Below are 14,451 nucleotides of genomic sequence, written 5' to 3'. Positions count from 1 at the left end.
ACCAACAGACAAGGAAAAGCCTGAGCTCTGGTCCTGGCCTCTGCCAGTGCACTCATGCAGGGCAGGTCTAGGCCTTGTGGGCTTTTGCAGTCTGGGAGCTCCACTCAGGGACAGAACCCTCAACAGCAGCGCAAAACTAGATACAGACTCATAAGCTTCGAAGCGCACTCTCCGCTCAGGGCGTCTCCAGCCTTTCGCCTTCTCACCGCCCAACCTCAACACCCTCCAAATGCCTCTACATCCCCTCATCTGTGAGCACTTCCTGCTCCCCCAGCATAGTTCAGGGCTCCTGAAGCATGTGACCCGGTTTCGTGTGGCCCGCAAGGACAAAGCACATCCTGGCCCCAGTGCTCTTGGCGTCGGCCATCACACCACAAGTGTCAGCCCAGGTTTCAGAAGAAGCCCCACTGGCCGTGAGATACCTGCGGTGACACAAGGTGGCATCCAGATCCCAGCCAAACATGTTAGCAGAACGGGGTCCACAGAAAGTCACCAGAGCAGGGTTTCTACCCCATCATAAGGAATGTGTGTCTTCTGCAAGACACTTACTAACGATCTGCCAGAGAAGCTGAGACCTAACAGGTTCGAGGCCATGGCGCAAAGCACATCAAAGGGGCTAAGAAGATGCAGGAAAGACACCCCTTTCACTTTGTATTTCCACAGCTATTTCACCATGAACTTTTTTCTATGAAACCAGAGGTGAGGGTCAGACAGATGTAAAACTGAAAGCCACAGCAGAGCTGAGTGTTTCTGCGGTGCTCAGAGACACTATGGACTTCAGACGACATGTGGGATTCCGATCCGAAGGCGAGTGGAGTTGGGTACAGATGTGAGCCTCAAAGACCATGGTGGGGCTCTGAGAAGATGGACGTCCTGTCTATACGAGGGCTAGACCCGAAGCTAGAAGCACAGAGCAGATGAATAGTCTAGGATCAATGTCACAAAAAGCCAGAGGTCCCTCCAGGTGGCCAAGGCAATTACTCTGGGGCCTCTGCCAAGAATGGTCCCGGGAAGGAAACAGCCCCACCCAGACACCAGAACTTCCCGCACTTTGAACGTTTCTCTTAGAGACCATATCACTAGCAGTTCAGCACTAAATGAGAGAGGAGTGCTAGGTTCCAGCCACAGTGAGCTACAAACGAGAGCTGTCCAGCAGCCCTGGCGGGCACCACAGCTCCTGCCAGCCACACGGAGGGGCCGACTCCACACGCTCACTGAATCCTCCGCTCAGCCCCCTGCCTCTGGCCAGAAGCCAAGAGTGGGCAGTGGGGTCCACGCCACTGGGGACTGTGGTTTCACCCAGATCTGAGGGGTGAGGGGAAGCAGAGAGGGCCAAAGGAAGTGTGAACGAGAGAAGGGGGTGCAGAGGGAAGTGGGAATAGGAAGGCAGGGCAGAGGGATGGCTCCGTGTAGCTGGGCTGATGAGGTAGCGCTGCGAGGACTCGAGGATAAGCGATTTCAGAATACACGTGCTATTTGTGATATACGCGACTGATAGATAACGGTGTCAGTCTACCCAGTGAACAGGTGCGCATTTCTGTGTGAGAGGCTACCGCACAGAAACCCAGCATCCGTCACCAGAAGGGGCTTAACGACACAGCCCCCAGAGTACAGTGAACAGAGAGTGGGGCTTGGGGCCAGACAGATACCACCACTTACCAGCTGCAATAGACCTCTTTAGAACCTTAGTTTTATTGTCTGGAAAATGGAGAGTATGCTGTTATCCATCTGGGAGAATGGCTGTAGAAGTGAAATAATATGACCTGGCATTTTCTAGTGCAATATCCGGCCCTTTTATTTCCCACGAAGGACCTGGCTGAGTGCCCACTTCATGAGAACCCACCGTGCTGCAGCCCTGAGCTTGGTGCTTCAGGGTGTCACCGTCACCATCTCACAGGGGAGGGACTGAAGTTCACAGTGGCTCGTCCAAGACTACAGAGCTCAGGTGCAACTAGCCAAGAGTTGATATCCAGGGCCCTCTGACCCCAAGCTGATGCCAGGGAATGAAGCAAACTGCCGACATTGGTGAGAACATGTCACAAGGGACTTGTGTTGTTTTAGGTTTTCCAGCATCTGGACCCCCGTAACAGCAGCTGATTTTCCTCTGGAGACCCACCCTCCCTCACTCTCAGCACCTGTTTGCTAGGTGGGCTGGCCCCGTGCCCCAGCTCCCAGGAGAGCACAGGACTCAGGCCTGGCCAATGGAGGCCTTACAGCATCCCTGACCCTGCTGATTCATCCAGGGGAAAGCAGGGGACCCATGTGAAGCCAATCAGAGGCTGGACTTTTGCAAGAAGTGCCAAGTCAAAGAGGCTCCCTTTCCAGTGCACCTGTGGGGTAGGTGGGGTGCAAAGCTGGCACCTGTGGGTCTTGCCCTGCCCCATCCCATGTCCAAATCGGAACACAAACACAGGGTCCTGGCACAACCCAGAGCCATGGGACAAGAGACCTTTACCCTGACAGAGGAGAAATGCTCAGGGTGCCCAGCCACCCCATGGGAGCCAGCAGAGCAAATGACAAGACCCAGGCTCGCCTGAGCCTGATCATGGGGTCCAACAACCAGTGCATCTGAATCATGTGTCTGTCCTTCAGTGATATTTATCCTAAGCCCCCTCCCTAGATTACAGGTCACAAAAGACAGTGCTTGCATTTAGCTTAGTTCTTTCGTCTGTTGAGCAAACGTTTATTGAGGGCCTGCACTGTATCAGGAACTGTGCTTCCCACTTTAAATGGCTTTAATTTTCACTGGGACCAAAGGACATAGAGAACAGAGGGACTGGCAAGGGAGGAGAAGCAGAGATGAAGATAGGGGCTGGTCGAGGGTGGGTCAGGGAACCCCCCGTCCCCAGGGGTTAGGTCCTGCAGAGGCCCAGGACCTGGGCTACTCATCCCAAATGGATACCCCTGGCCATGCCCATAACGCCCACTCTCAGGGTACCTTTGGCATTGCCCTGCTGGAAAGAGGGCTTTCACATTCAGCTGGGAGTTGGAAGAGGCCAAAAGGGGAGAGGGCCCCAAAGCGAGCCCCTGAGATGACAGGAGCTGAAGGGCAATATTCCTGGACCACTTAGGGGAGGCACCGTGAGCTTCCCAAGCCCCCACATATCTTTTGAACCCTTAACTGGAAGAAGGTAAATCAGACAAGCCCTTGTGAATAAGACCGAATCCCTCACTTTGTGAGCTGTGCCCTCCAAGGCTGACAGGAAAGGGCCCAATAGGCTGGTCTTCAGGGAGCAAGAAGGAGGCCAGGCAGTGGCACCTCACACCCCACCCCACCCCCCGACAAAGCCAGAAGAGGGAGGAGGGCCTAAAGGGGTACAGAAGGCAAAGGCAGCTTGAAAAGGGCAGGCAAGGGCCAGCCAGGGGGTTACCAGAGCTGCCTCAGATCAGCACCAGTGGGCAGGAACCAGCTCTCCCACCAACATCCATGGAGCCCACAGGCCCAAGGGGGACCCCTTCAGGAGCAAAGCCTTGGGAAGGGGGTCCTCAAGGAAATATCCAAGGGACCAGCCCAGGGGCTCTGGCAGCTCTACCAGAGCAGCACCCCAGCCCCTTGCTCAGCAACCTCCACCCCCATTTCCAGGGCACAACGTGGCCCCTTCAAGTCCTCACCCTGGGCAAGAGGTGGGACGAGCAGACAGACAGAGGAACAGGGAAGGTACGGAGAAGGCGAGAGGGCAGATGGAGTATGGAGGGATGCTGTGACTTCCCCCTAAGAATGGCTTCTTAATGCACTTTGAGAATGCACTGCAGTCTGTGTTTAAGGGGCTCTGAGGCAGAGCAGAGAGACAAATTTTTCTGGGGCAGAACACAGGGAGCTGCTGGTGCGTCCCAAAAGGAAAAGGAGTCTGTGTACTCTAAGCCTCAAAAGGAAGCAAGGCAGGAGGCAGCTACAGGAAAGGTGGCACCAGCCATGTGGCCACAGGGAGGATGGGGTTGGGGGCCCACAGGCTCACAGCGAAGCTGAACAGTGGGGGGAGGGGAGCGGGTTGCAACTCCAGGACGGAGCACAGAACAACCCGTAACAGGAGAGGCAGCTTTGGTCGGGAGCAAAAGAGTGAGAGCCCACGAGAACCCCCCGAGGCAGGGCGTCTCCAGGAGGGCTGTGGAGGTGCTCGGCCCCGCTGGGTCTCTGATGGGTGCCCAGCCCCCACTCCTAGCACCAACAGGATGGAGAGAACAGCGGCCCCAAGATTTCAGATCCCTGAATGAGACTTGTCTCACACAGACAAAGCAAGGGCAGACAAAGGACACAAGTGGACAGAGAGGCATGCCACGGACAGGTAAGGGGTGGGATAGAATGGACTGGGGAGGGGAACGGAGGAAACCTCCGATGGTGGACAGACAAGAGGAAAAACACAGGGTGGGGGGGGGGGGCCATGGACACGGGACAGGACCCTCCCCACACTGCCCTGCTCACCGAGCTGCCGCGATGGGCGACTTCTTGGCAGGGTCCAGCAGGCCGCCCAGGCCACCAACCGGCTCTTCCCCCAAGGAGCGTGTGTCTTTGTTGAGCTGCTGCAGGCGAGAGCTGAGCTCACTGATCACAGTTGGTTTGTCATCTTCAGGCCCTGGGAGTCCCCGGCTCTCCACGGGGTCCCCCCACAGCTTGGACCTTCTCTGGAAGAGGTAGCGAGGGCGAGCAGGTCCGGCAGCGGAGGCCAGCCCGGCAGAGGCGGCATGCTGCTGGGCCATGAGCTCACTGTCCGAGGACTGCTTCAGCAGCGGGTCCCTGAAGGTCACCGGCCCCTTCCCCAGCGGGGACTTGAGCTTGGGCTTGGGAGGCACTGGTGGCTTCTCGAGTAGAAAAGTGTGTCCATCGGCGAAGGAGGTGTGGGTGTCGGTGAGCTCCCCACTCTCCGAGCTCAGGGTGGACATGCTGGACACCGTGGAGATAGTGCTTGTGGTCTCCAGGTGGGGGTCGCTGGAGCTGCGCGTGTCAGCCTCCTCCACCCCTGAGTCAGCTGCAGACTCAGGGGCAGGAGGCGGCTCGCTGCTCGGCTTCCCTGAGGCCGGGCCTGGCACCACGGTGGGTGAGGGACCTGGGCCAGGAAGTGGGGTGGCCAGCAGGACCCCGTTGGCAAACTCTTCGGGAGGCGGCACCAGCCCAATGCGGGCCAGCTCCTCCCTGGTCTCCTCATCGCTGGAGGACAGCTGGGCGGGCGGCAAGTTCACGGCGAACACCAGCTCTGGCTCCTCCTCGGAGCTGCCCTGGCCCGGCCCGGGGTCTGTCGGAGCTGTGCTGCCAGGGGGCTGGGCCCGGGGGCTCGCCAGGGGCTCTGCCACCACTGCTGACTGTGCGGGGGCGGGGGCCAGCTCCGGGGTGCCCGGGCGCTCCTCTTCAGCCCCCAGCCCACTGGGCTCCTGCCCATTGCTGGTGGCGTGCACGACGATGAGGCCGGCCGGCCGCTGCAGGGATGTGTCCAGGACGCTGAGGATCATGGACTTCTTGTCCTCTGGCGACTTGCGCTCCTCCCGGGGTGCTTTCTCCGGCTCCCTCCGAGCAGGCACAGGAACCCAGGCGGGGCTTCTTGGGGAGAAGGCTGGGGAGGCCAGCGCCCCTCGCTCAGAGTCGCGGGCCTGTACATCCACGAACAGAGGCCCAGGGCGGTCAGCGTCAGGGCTGTGCACAGGCGTGGGGGACCGGGAGGGCGCCTGGGAGGCCAGAGCACGTTCTCGAGCGGCCAGGGCGAGGGCCAGGGGCGAGCTGGGGTCCAGGGGTTTGCCGGTGAGTGGGTGGATGAAGGTGGAGCCTGAAGGCCCAAGGCTCGGGCCGCTGACCAATGGCTTCAGAGCAGAGACGGGGGAGGGCAGGAGCAGGTCTCGGCCGGTGGTGGTGGCGGCGCCAGCCCCCAGCAGGCGCTCATCGATGGAGCGGGAGGGCTGCAGGGAGGGCAGGTCTGTGCTAGGTGTGCTGCCCTCGATGGCTCCCACCGACAGGAACACGGTTGAGCGGCGCCGCTCCTCCAGCCGCCGGTCCTTGCCCGGGCCTGGGCCCCCGAACGCGAGGCCGGGGCTTTCCCCGGGGCCGTAGTCAAGGCCGCTTGGCCGAGGCCCACGGTGCGTCGGGGAGGGCTCCCGGGCGAAGCTGCCGCCACCCGGGCCAGGGCTGCCCACTGCCAGGGCTGCGCGCTCCTGAGCGTCTTCCACCTGCAGCTGCTTCACCAGCGGGCTCTTGCGGCGCTGAGGCTTGGACGGCGCGAAGATGCTGGCGCTGAAAGCGCCCAGGTTGGCGTAGGGACTGTCGGGGCCCGGCGGCCGTGGCCGCCGCTTTGGACGCTCCGGTGGGGTGGCCGCCGGAGGAGGCCGGGGGGTGTCGCCCGCCTCCGGCGCCGAGTCCTGAAGGATGATCATGGAGCGCGCACGCTTCTGCCGCTCCGGGTAGGGCAGCGGACCCAGGGGCGCGCCGGAATCGTACAGGCCCGCGGCCCCAGCGCCCAGGCGCGCCTCCAGGCCGGGCTTGAAGCTGGAGCGCACTGTGTCGTAGGCGCGGCCCGGAGGGGGTGGCGGTGAGAAGGCGGGGGGCGGCCCGGAGTCGAAGTAGTAGGGAGCGGGTGGGGGCGGCGGTGCGGTCTGCGGCGGGGGCGGGATGCCACGGCCCTCACGCACCGTATCTTGCATGGACGTGCTGCGCGGAAAGCGCCCCTCCAGCAGGGACGCCAGCTTTTCATCCTCCCCTGCGGACAGAAGGGCCCTGGTGAGACCCCGGCGCCGGCCCTGTGCAGGGGCCAGCCCTGCCCTGACTCCACCTGAGGGCAGCCATGGCCCCAGATGAGAGGACTGCGAAGCCACCCCCTTAGAAATTGGCGGGAAGCGATACCCAGCCGGGGAGGACGGGGTCAAGAAGGGCACGGAGGCTGGGGTCTGAGAGAAAAGGGGACAGGGCAGCCCAGAGCAGGAGATCTGAGTGAGGCCCCTAGTCTGGGCTCCTCCCTGGATGCCAGCTCTGCACCCCAAGCCCAGTGTTGAGTTGGAGGGAGGGGGCTCTTAGAAAGACTTGGGGAGAGATATTCTTTCAGATATAAGGCAGAGGAGGGCCCCACCAACAGACTGTGAAAGGACCCAAAGTCTTGGGTTCGGGCCAAGACCTGCCCAAGCCCCATCACACGGAGAGGGCCCAAAGAAGACACCCAGGGAGAATCGGGGCAGCCCCTACACATCCCCCCATGCGGAGTGGTGAAGACAACTGCACAGAAGACGTAGGGGCGGCTGGTGCATGGCTTCCATTCAAGACTGAGCGAGGCCACATTGCAGCAATGGAACAAGCAGGTGTCACCGGGAGTTCCCTGGTGGCAACCAGAGACGGGAAGAAGAGAGATGGTCAGAAATTAGGGGGACACTCTCCCAGAGTAGGAGTGATGCACGGACTGTAGTCAGAGGGGCAGCAGGACTGTGGCCAGCTGAGCCACGCATCTGGCAGAAAGAAGGCTGGCGCCCAGGTGAGAAGGTGTTTGTGAAAAGACAAGCCCTGAGAGGCTCCATCCCAGAGACCCAAGTGGACTGGACCGGACGCACTGCCCGGTCACTGCTATAACCTCAATGGCTGAACTTCAGTGAGGGAGGGTGGAAGGGAAGGAGGAAGAGCTAAAGTGGAATTGTAGACTAAGCACCTGACCCATGTGTCAGTTGTACTCCCTATGGGCTGTGTGGCCCCAGGCCGGGCCCTGGGCCCCCCTGAATCTCAATTCTCTCATGGGCAACACAGGCTTAAAATGAAACCCGCTCTGCTGCCCGAGTTAGGGTCTGTGCAAGAGCAGGACTGGGATGCTCAGGGCCCTCATTGTCCTGCTGCCTGGCTAGAGCCTGGCAAGATCTCCCAAGTGTCCTTGTGGGCACAGTACCGTATGCATGTTCAGTTAGGCTGCAAGTGTTCGACGGCCCAACCGGAGGACAGTGGATGAATGTTTCCTCCATGTTGATACGCACAGGTCTCTGGTGGAGTGCCTTGGGAATCTACACTTGGCTTCACTCTATACTTGCTCGCATTTTTACGAACTCACTACAATGCAGATTGCCTGTTCCCAGCCACCTCCTCCTTTAGCCAAGGTGGTCTCCCCAGGCCTCCCACACTGCACGATCTACATCTTGTCCTGCATGACAGCTCTTCACCCCAGGCGCAGCAAAGGTGGGCTTTCGTGTGGCTTGAAGTCTAGCATTGGAAGTTACTGTCTGACATTACTTAATCTCTTAGCAGGTCAGTTTCCTAATCTCAAGCGAAATGCTGGCCCCTGTTGTGGGGCTGCCACAGCTGGAGCCATTTAAAGCCTACAGCATGGGGCTGAGCACCTAGAAGCATCCCAGGAAGGAGGCCGAGATCATCATCATCATCATCATTTTTAGGTCTGCCTTCCACCCCCATGGCTGGACACAAGATTTGTGCCAGGTTCTTTTGGGGCCTCCTCCCCGCTGCACAACTTATCTTATGAGACAAACTACATGGGGAAAAGCTTGTGCTCCTAGAAGACGCAGGAGATTTGGCATGCCAAATTCTAACTTAGGGTGAAGATAAGTCACTTGCCTGGGATGAAGTGGGGAATCTGTTCTGATACCACCCAAGGTGGGGTGGGGACCTCTGTCCAATGAAGAGTAGCAAACATTTCTCAAACACTGTGTTCCAGCCTCAAGATTCAGGACCTGCATCTAGGAACAGTATCAGTGGTTGATGCCTGTACTCAGCCTCTGAGTACAGCCCACTGGGTGAGCCACATCGTAGACTTGGAGGCAAGTACTAGATGGGACTCAAGTTTATGGACCAGGACGCTGAGGTTTCCAGGACTGAATCATGTGCCCAGGACAAGGGTGGGTGGGGGACTCTGGGAATCTGACACCTTGACCAACACTCACGTTGGTGATGGGCAGCAGGCCAGGGCAAGGAGCCTGAAGATGAACCCCTCTCGCTCACTCACAGAATGAGCACAGGAGGGTCCAGGAGGAATACCCACCAAGAGGCTCACATCCTGCAGGGAAGGCACTGAGATCTGGACCTGTGGTGGTCAGTCCTGGGACTGGGCTGGGCTGAGCGACAGGCCATCCAGGCAGACTGAGGCCAGGTGCAGAATAGCGAGTGTTGGTACACCCGGGTAAGAAGGAAATGGAGACAAATGCCCCCAGATGAAGTAGGAGAAGGCTGAGACTGGTCCCCAAGGCCCCAAGGCAATGAAGAGCCCACCACGGGGGAACTGGAGGGATATGGGGTGGTATCTGCTCTGCAGAAAGCCCCCTTTGGGCAGGTCTGGGCAGATGGCTGGCATGATGTCTTACCAGAAGACAAGGTAAGACCTTGGGCAAGTCACTTTACCTCTTTACCTTAGTTTCCTTACCTGTAATACAGAGGTACTAATAGTATTACCTCAACAGGGTTACTGTAAGTATGAAACGAACCAGTGTGCATAAACACTGTGGTGTTTACTCTGATGATGAACAGATGATGGGGGAGCTGCAGTGTATGCAGACCGATGGATGGACAAGTGGGCAGGTCTGTGAAGGAATGGATGGAGAAGTGGGCAGGTGAGAGGGGACTACATGTCTAGAAGGAAGGGCAGTGAGTGGAGCTTGTGAGATGCCCCAGTCTGGGGTCGAGAGAGATGGCTACATGAGAGGCGTGACAGCGAGTGTGAGGCATGATGAGGCCCCAAAGAGACAGGTACAGAAGGCACAGAGGCTAAGGACACAGCCTTGAGAGGACCCACATTTGGTGTGGAGGTCTTTCTTAGGTTTACATCTTGTCCTGAACAGGTACAGCCTGAGAACAGAGGAAAGAACCAGGAAATGTCCTAAAGCTCTGGGGAGGTGAGCAGAAAAATCAAATGCCAGTTGAGGTCAACAAGAGAAGGGCTGGTCATGTGTCTGCCGGAAGGAATGCCCTGCAAACCACTGGTGACCCTGGTGGCAGCAAAGTCAGTTTTAGGTGTGGACAGAGCTACGCTGCCCCAAGCTGAGGAGCAGATGAGGACAGAGACAGCAACTGCAAGTGACTTCTGGAGAAGACTGGCTGTGAAGGAAAAGAGAGATACAGAGCAATACCTGGTGGGGGGCGCAGACTGGACGGGGAGGAGCAGATGGGGGGGCACAGACTGGACGGGGAAGAGCAGATGGTGGGGCGCAGACTGGACGGGGAGGAGTGTGGGGGGCGCAGACTGGACGGGGAGGAGCGGGTGGGGGGGCACAGACTGGACGGGGAAGAGCAGATGGTGGGGCACAGACTGGACGGGGAGGAGTGTCGGGGGGCGCAGACTGGACGGGGAGGAGCGGACGGAAGGACGCAGACTGGACGGGGAGGAGTGTGGGGGGCACAGACTGGACGGGGAGGAGCGGGTGGGGGGGCACAGACTGGACGGGGAAGAGCAGATGGTGGGGCGCAGACTGGACGGGGAGGAGTGTGGGGGGCGCAGACTGGACGGGGAGGAGCGGGTGGGGGGGCACAGACTGGATGGGGAAGAGCAGATGGTGGGGCGCAGACTGGACGGGGAGGAGTGTGGGGGGCGCAGACTGGACGGGGAGGAGCGGGTGGGGGGGCACAGACTGGATGGCGAGGAGCATATGGGGGTCACAGACTGGATGGGGAGGAGTGTGGGGGGGTGCAGATTGGACAGGGAAGAGTGTGGGGGGCACAGACTGGACGGGGAGGAGCAGATGGGGGGGCGCAGACTGGACGGGGAGGAGCAGATGGGGGGGCGCAGACTGGACGGGGAGGAGTGTGGGGGGCGCAGACTGGACGGGGAGGAGTGCATGGGGGCCACAGACTGGACGGGGAGGAGTGTGGGGGGGCACAGACTGGACAGGGAGGAGCAGATGGGGGGGCACAGACTGGACGGGGAAGAGCGGATGGAGGGGCACAGACTGGACGGGGAGGAATGTCGGGGGCGCAGACTGGACGGGGAGGAGCGGATGGGGGGGCAATAGTGGACCAGAGCAGGGATGGGGACACAATGGACAGGAAGTGGTGGATGGAGTGAGGAAGCCTCAAGGGTCTCTATTGGCAGTTTGTCTGGATTTGGGGAAAGGACGGATCCCACATATGTCCACAAACAAATGAGATTCCTGGGCTATGACCAGGGAGATGGGGTTCTCAGAGGAAACCTTAAGGAAACCTTAAAACCCCAACTGGAGGGCTGGGAGAGACAGGGTCCTCCAGCCCCACATCCACCCCAGCCCCATGCAACCCCCAGCCCAGCCGTACCTACAGACTTGGTCCGTGGAATCCCCTTCCGCAGGGAGCCGGGCAGCTTCTCTGGGCCTGGAAGGCCCTGGCGCTCAAATAAAGACTGTTGGAGTTGGGGGGTTAGAAGGAGGCTCTAGGGCACTGGGGGTCCCAGTTCTCCATCCAGCCATCCTTCTAAGCCTGAGATCAAACACCCCACACACTAATCACAATGGTGCTGGCACCAGTGGGGCCTGACCCAAGACTCAGACCCAGGCGCAGAGACTCCAGAGAGCAGGGGCATAGCCAGTGGGGGCCTGGGCATAGAGTATTGGGTAGGGTTGACATGGACAAGGCTGGGGGAGTAGCCCAGAAGATGCCAAGTGAGAGGAGTCGGGGGGCGGGGTGCAGAGACACTGCACTGTACCCTCAACAGGGCTGGGGTGCTCTAGGTGGTCCTAGGTGTGGCTATGCAGGAGGCACTGGGACCCAGGGCCAAGAGTGAGCACTCAGCATTTGTTAAACTGTGGCCATTCTGGGAGGACAAGATTTCCCCACGTGTGTGAGGAGAAGCCATGGGGTCCTTCACCCTCACCCCTGGAGAGGAGGGTCCAAATGACGGACTTCCCACCCCAGAAAAATGCACAAACGCACAGTAGGGGACATGGAGCTCTGACCCCCGCGCCCCTCCCTGCCTTCTCCCCTCCCCATGCCCCCACCCCCCCCCCCCAGCTGCTGGGGTGGCTTACACTGATCTCAGCAGGTGTGATCCTCCGACTCGTGGGCCGCTGTTTGACAGTGGCAGCTCTGGAGTCAGCGTCCGCGATGTCTGGCCTCAGCGTGGGCTCCGTGGCGGCTGCCAGGATCTCATCCAGCTTCTCTGCACAGCCAAGGGAGGCACCATCTCAACCACCTGGACCCTGAACCTGCTCCACCCTCGTGCACCCCATGCTGAGTCCTCCTGATGTTAACGGAGCCACTGGGCCCTGCCCGCCTGATGTCCCTTCTTCCAGACCTGAGGCCGGGGGCCAGAAGCCGAGTAACATGCATCCCATCTGAGTCCCACTCCCGCCTGGCCACTCTGTCCTCCGAGGGTGGTCCAGGTCACCCTTCGGAGCCCACTCCAGGAAAAGCCTGACTGACCATTCGGGAGAGGACCAGGACAGGGACAGCGCTGTTTGTGGAATTTCGAGTCTTCCTGAATTTGTTGCCCTTGGCCCTGTCCCTTTTCTCCTCAACTCCTGGCACTACTCATCTGTCTGTAGCTGCTGCACCAAAAGCTAAGCTGCCTCTGGTGGACCTCAGCCCTAGGACAGACCCTGCTGTGCAGCAGGTGCCCATGGAAGGTGTGAATAAGCTACAAACGAATGAACAGGGGACACTGCCTGAAAACAGAACTCACAGTCCCAGGCTAGGGACCTAAAAATATGGCTCCAGGCAGATGAGCAGGCCGAAGAACCTCCCTTCCTGGAAAAGCAGCCCCACCCTGGGTGGGAGGTGCTGATGGTGCTGAAGGGGCTTCCACGGGCCCCTTGAGAGGAGGGTAAGGAAGATGGGGGGTGGGAAGGGTGGGGAACTGATGTGTGAACGAGGCCCTAGAAGGGAGAAAGGCACCAGGAGGCCTCAGGCAGCATTCTTTTCAAATCCATCATAAAGAAAAGCTTTGTTTGCTTGTTTTTATTAAAGCTGTTTAGTACTTTTTAAAGTGGTGTTTCTGATTATCCACATGACCTGGAAATTCTGTTAAACGCATGTGTCTGAGAACTGGCATCTGTGGTCCACTCAGGGCCGGATGTGGGCTGCAGCAGGAGTTGGGGGCAGCTCCCGTGCCCACATGGCTGCCACACTGACCTCGCCCCACTCGTCACTCAGGCTCTGAATCCCCAAGCCCTCAGGGCCCGTGCCACCCTAGAGGGCCATGTGTCTGGTCACGCCCGGGCTTTCGCTCTCCAAGTGCCTGTTGTCAGAGGACACAGTCAGCCCCAACACCTCCCACCAGCACCTCCTGGCTCTGCCTCTGCAACCCACTCGGCAACTGCCACGGAGAAAGAAGTCAGAGCTGGCCGGCACCCAACCCGGACCAGACCCACATCGCGTACCACCTCTGTCCTGACTTAACCTCTCTGTGACTCAGTTTCCTCATCTGATAAAACAACCCGAAAATGGTGGCTGCTTCAGTGTCTACTGTCTGCACCTACTGTCCGTGTCTACACATGACAAGTGCTGCCCTGCCTGGCTCAGGGGAAGCACTGAACACACACGGTGTGCCTTCTCTCCCCAGAGAGCCCGTGAGCTCTCAGGAGGAAGGAGCCAGTACCATCCCCTGCCTGCCCTGAGTGTCCAGCCTGGGCCCTGAGTAACACAGGAGTTCAGCAAATGTTACAACGCACCAGAGCATGCTCCCTCTACAGACTAGCTTACCGGTCCTGGGTGTAGCTCCCAGCGCCACTGGTACCTGGGCCCAGGTGCACACCAGGAAGGGCTCATTAGAGGGATCTTCTTCTTTGTTTTTGTAATGAAGCAAATAATTCCCCTTTGGAAGCTGAAACCATCATCACCGCCCTGCGTTCAGTCCTTGGTGTTTTTCAGTGAAAAGAGCTTCTGATGAGCCTTCTCCTCTCATTCCCCACAACCACACAAAGAAGATACTGATACCGCCCTCACTTTACCCAAAAAGAAACTGAATTTCTGAGAGATCTGAGCGCCCCAGATCATAGATTCAATAAGTTAGGGGTCAGACTTAACAACCACATTTTCCGGGAAGCTCAGACATAAAGACATGAGTGAAGTGAAAAGTGAGCATGTGCTCACCCGAGCTGCGGGTTTAGAAGCTGCACCTCTAGCTCCAGAAGAGCTCAATCCCAGAGACCAGAAGCAGAGTGCACATGAAGTTAGCAAAGCAAATACTGCTGGAGGTAAGGTGATGGTGCTGGGGCCAGGCAAGAATTATTTCCAAAAGAGAAAGAATCAAGAATTCTCCGAACTAACAGCTGGTGAGGTTGACACCAATCCCCACCGTTATTAGAAAATATATTCTTAAATTATTTTAGATACTCAAAAAAGAAAATGAAGCCCTCTAGGAACCAGGTCTGGGGCACTGGGAACCGCACATTCCCATCAGCCTCACACCCACTGGTTATCAAGATTCCACATGTGCTGGCAACACAGCTCGATGTGCAGCTGTTTAAACAGCCAGAACCCAAGCAGGTATGATGGGCCCCAGGGGTGAGGAATCACCCGTCACCTCCCCTACAACTGGAAGAAGTGCACAGGCCACAGCATAGCACCCTGGGAGCTCCGCTAATGATCTT

General features: G+C 58.7%; 1 protein-coding gene across 1 annotated transcript in view; it reads right to left on the bottom strand.

Moving 5' to 3' along the window:
• The window catches only part of SHANK3 (SH3 and multiple ankyrin repeat domains 3), a 51,698-nt gene that overhangs the window by 6,058 nt on the left and 31,189 nt on the right, over nt 1-14,451 (bottom strand). The window contains exons 20-22 of the mRNA XM_043563123.1: nt 11,890-12,020; nt 11,180-11,264; nt 4,421-6,677 (exon numbers count right to left, since the gene is read on the bottom strand). Coding sequence (XP_043419058.1) covers nt 4,421-6,677; nt 11,180-11,264; nt 11,890-12,020 — 2,473 coding nt within the window. The remainder of the gene's footprint in view (nt 1-4,420; nt 6,678-11,179; nt 11,265-11,889; nt 12,021-14,451) is intronic.

The sequence above is a fragment of the Prionailurus bengalensis genome, chromosome B4, assembly GCF_016509475.1.
Source record: "Prionailurus bengalensis isolate Pbe53 chromosome B4, Fcat_Pben_1.1_paternal_pri, whole genome shotgun sequence".
NCBI lineage: Eukaryota > Metazoa > Chordata > Mammalia > Carnivora > Felidae > Prionailurus > Prionailurus bengalensis.
This window is presented reverse-complemented; position numbering and strand designations above follow the sequence as displayed.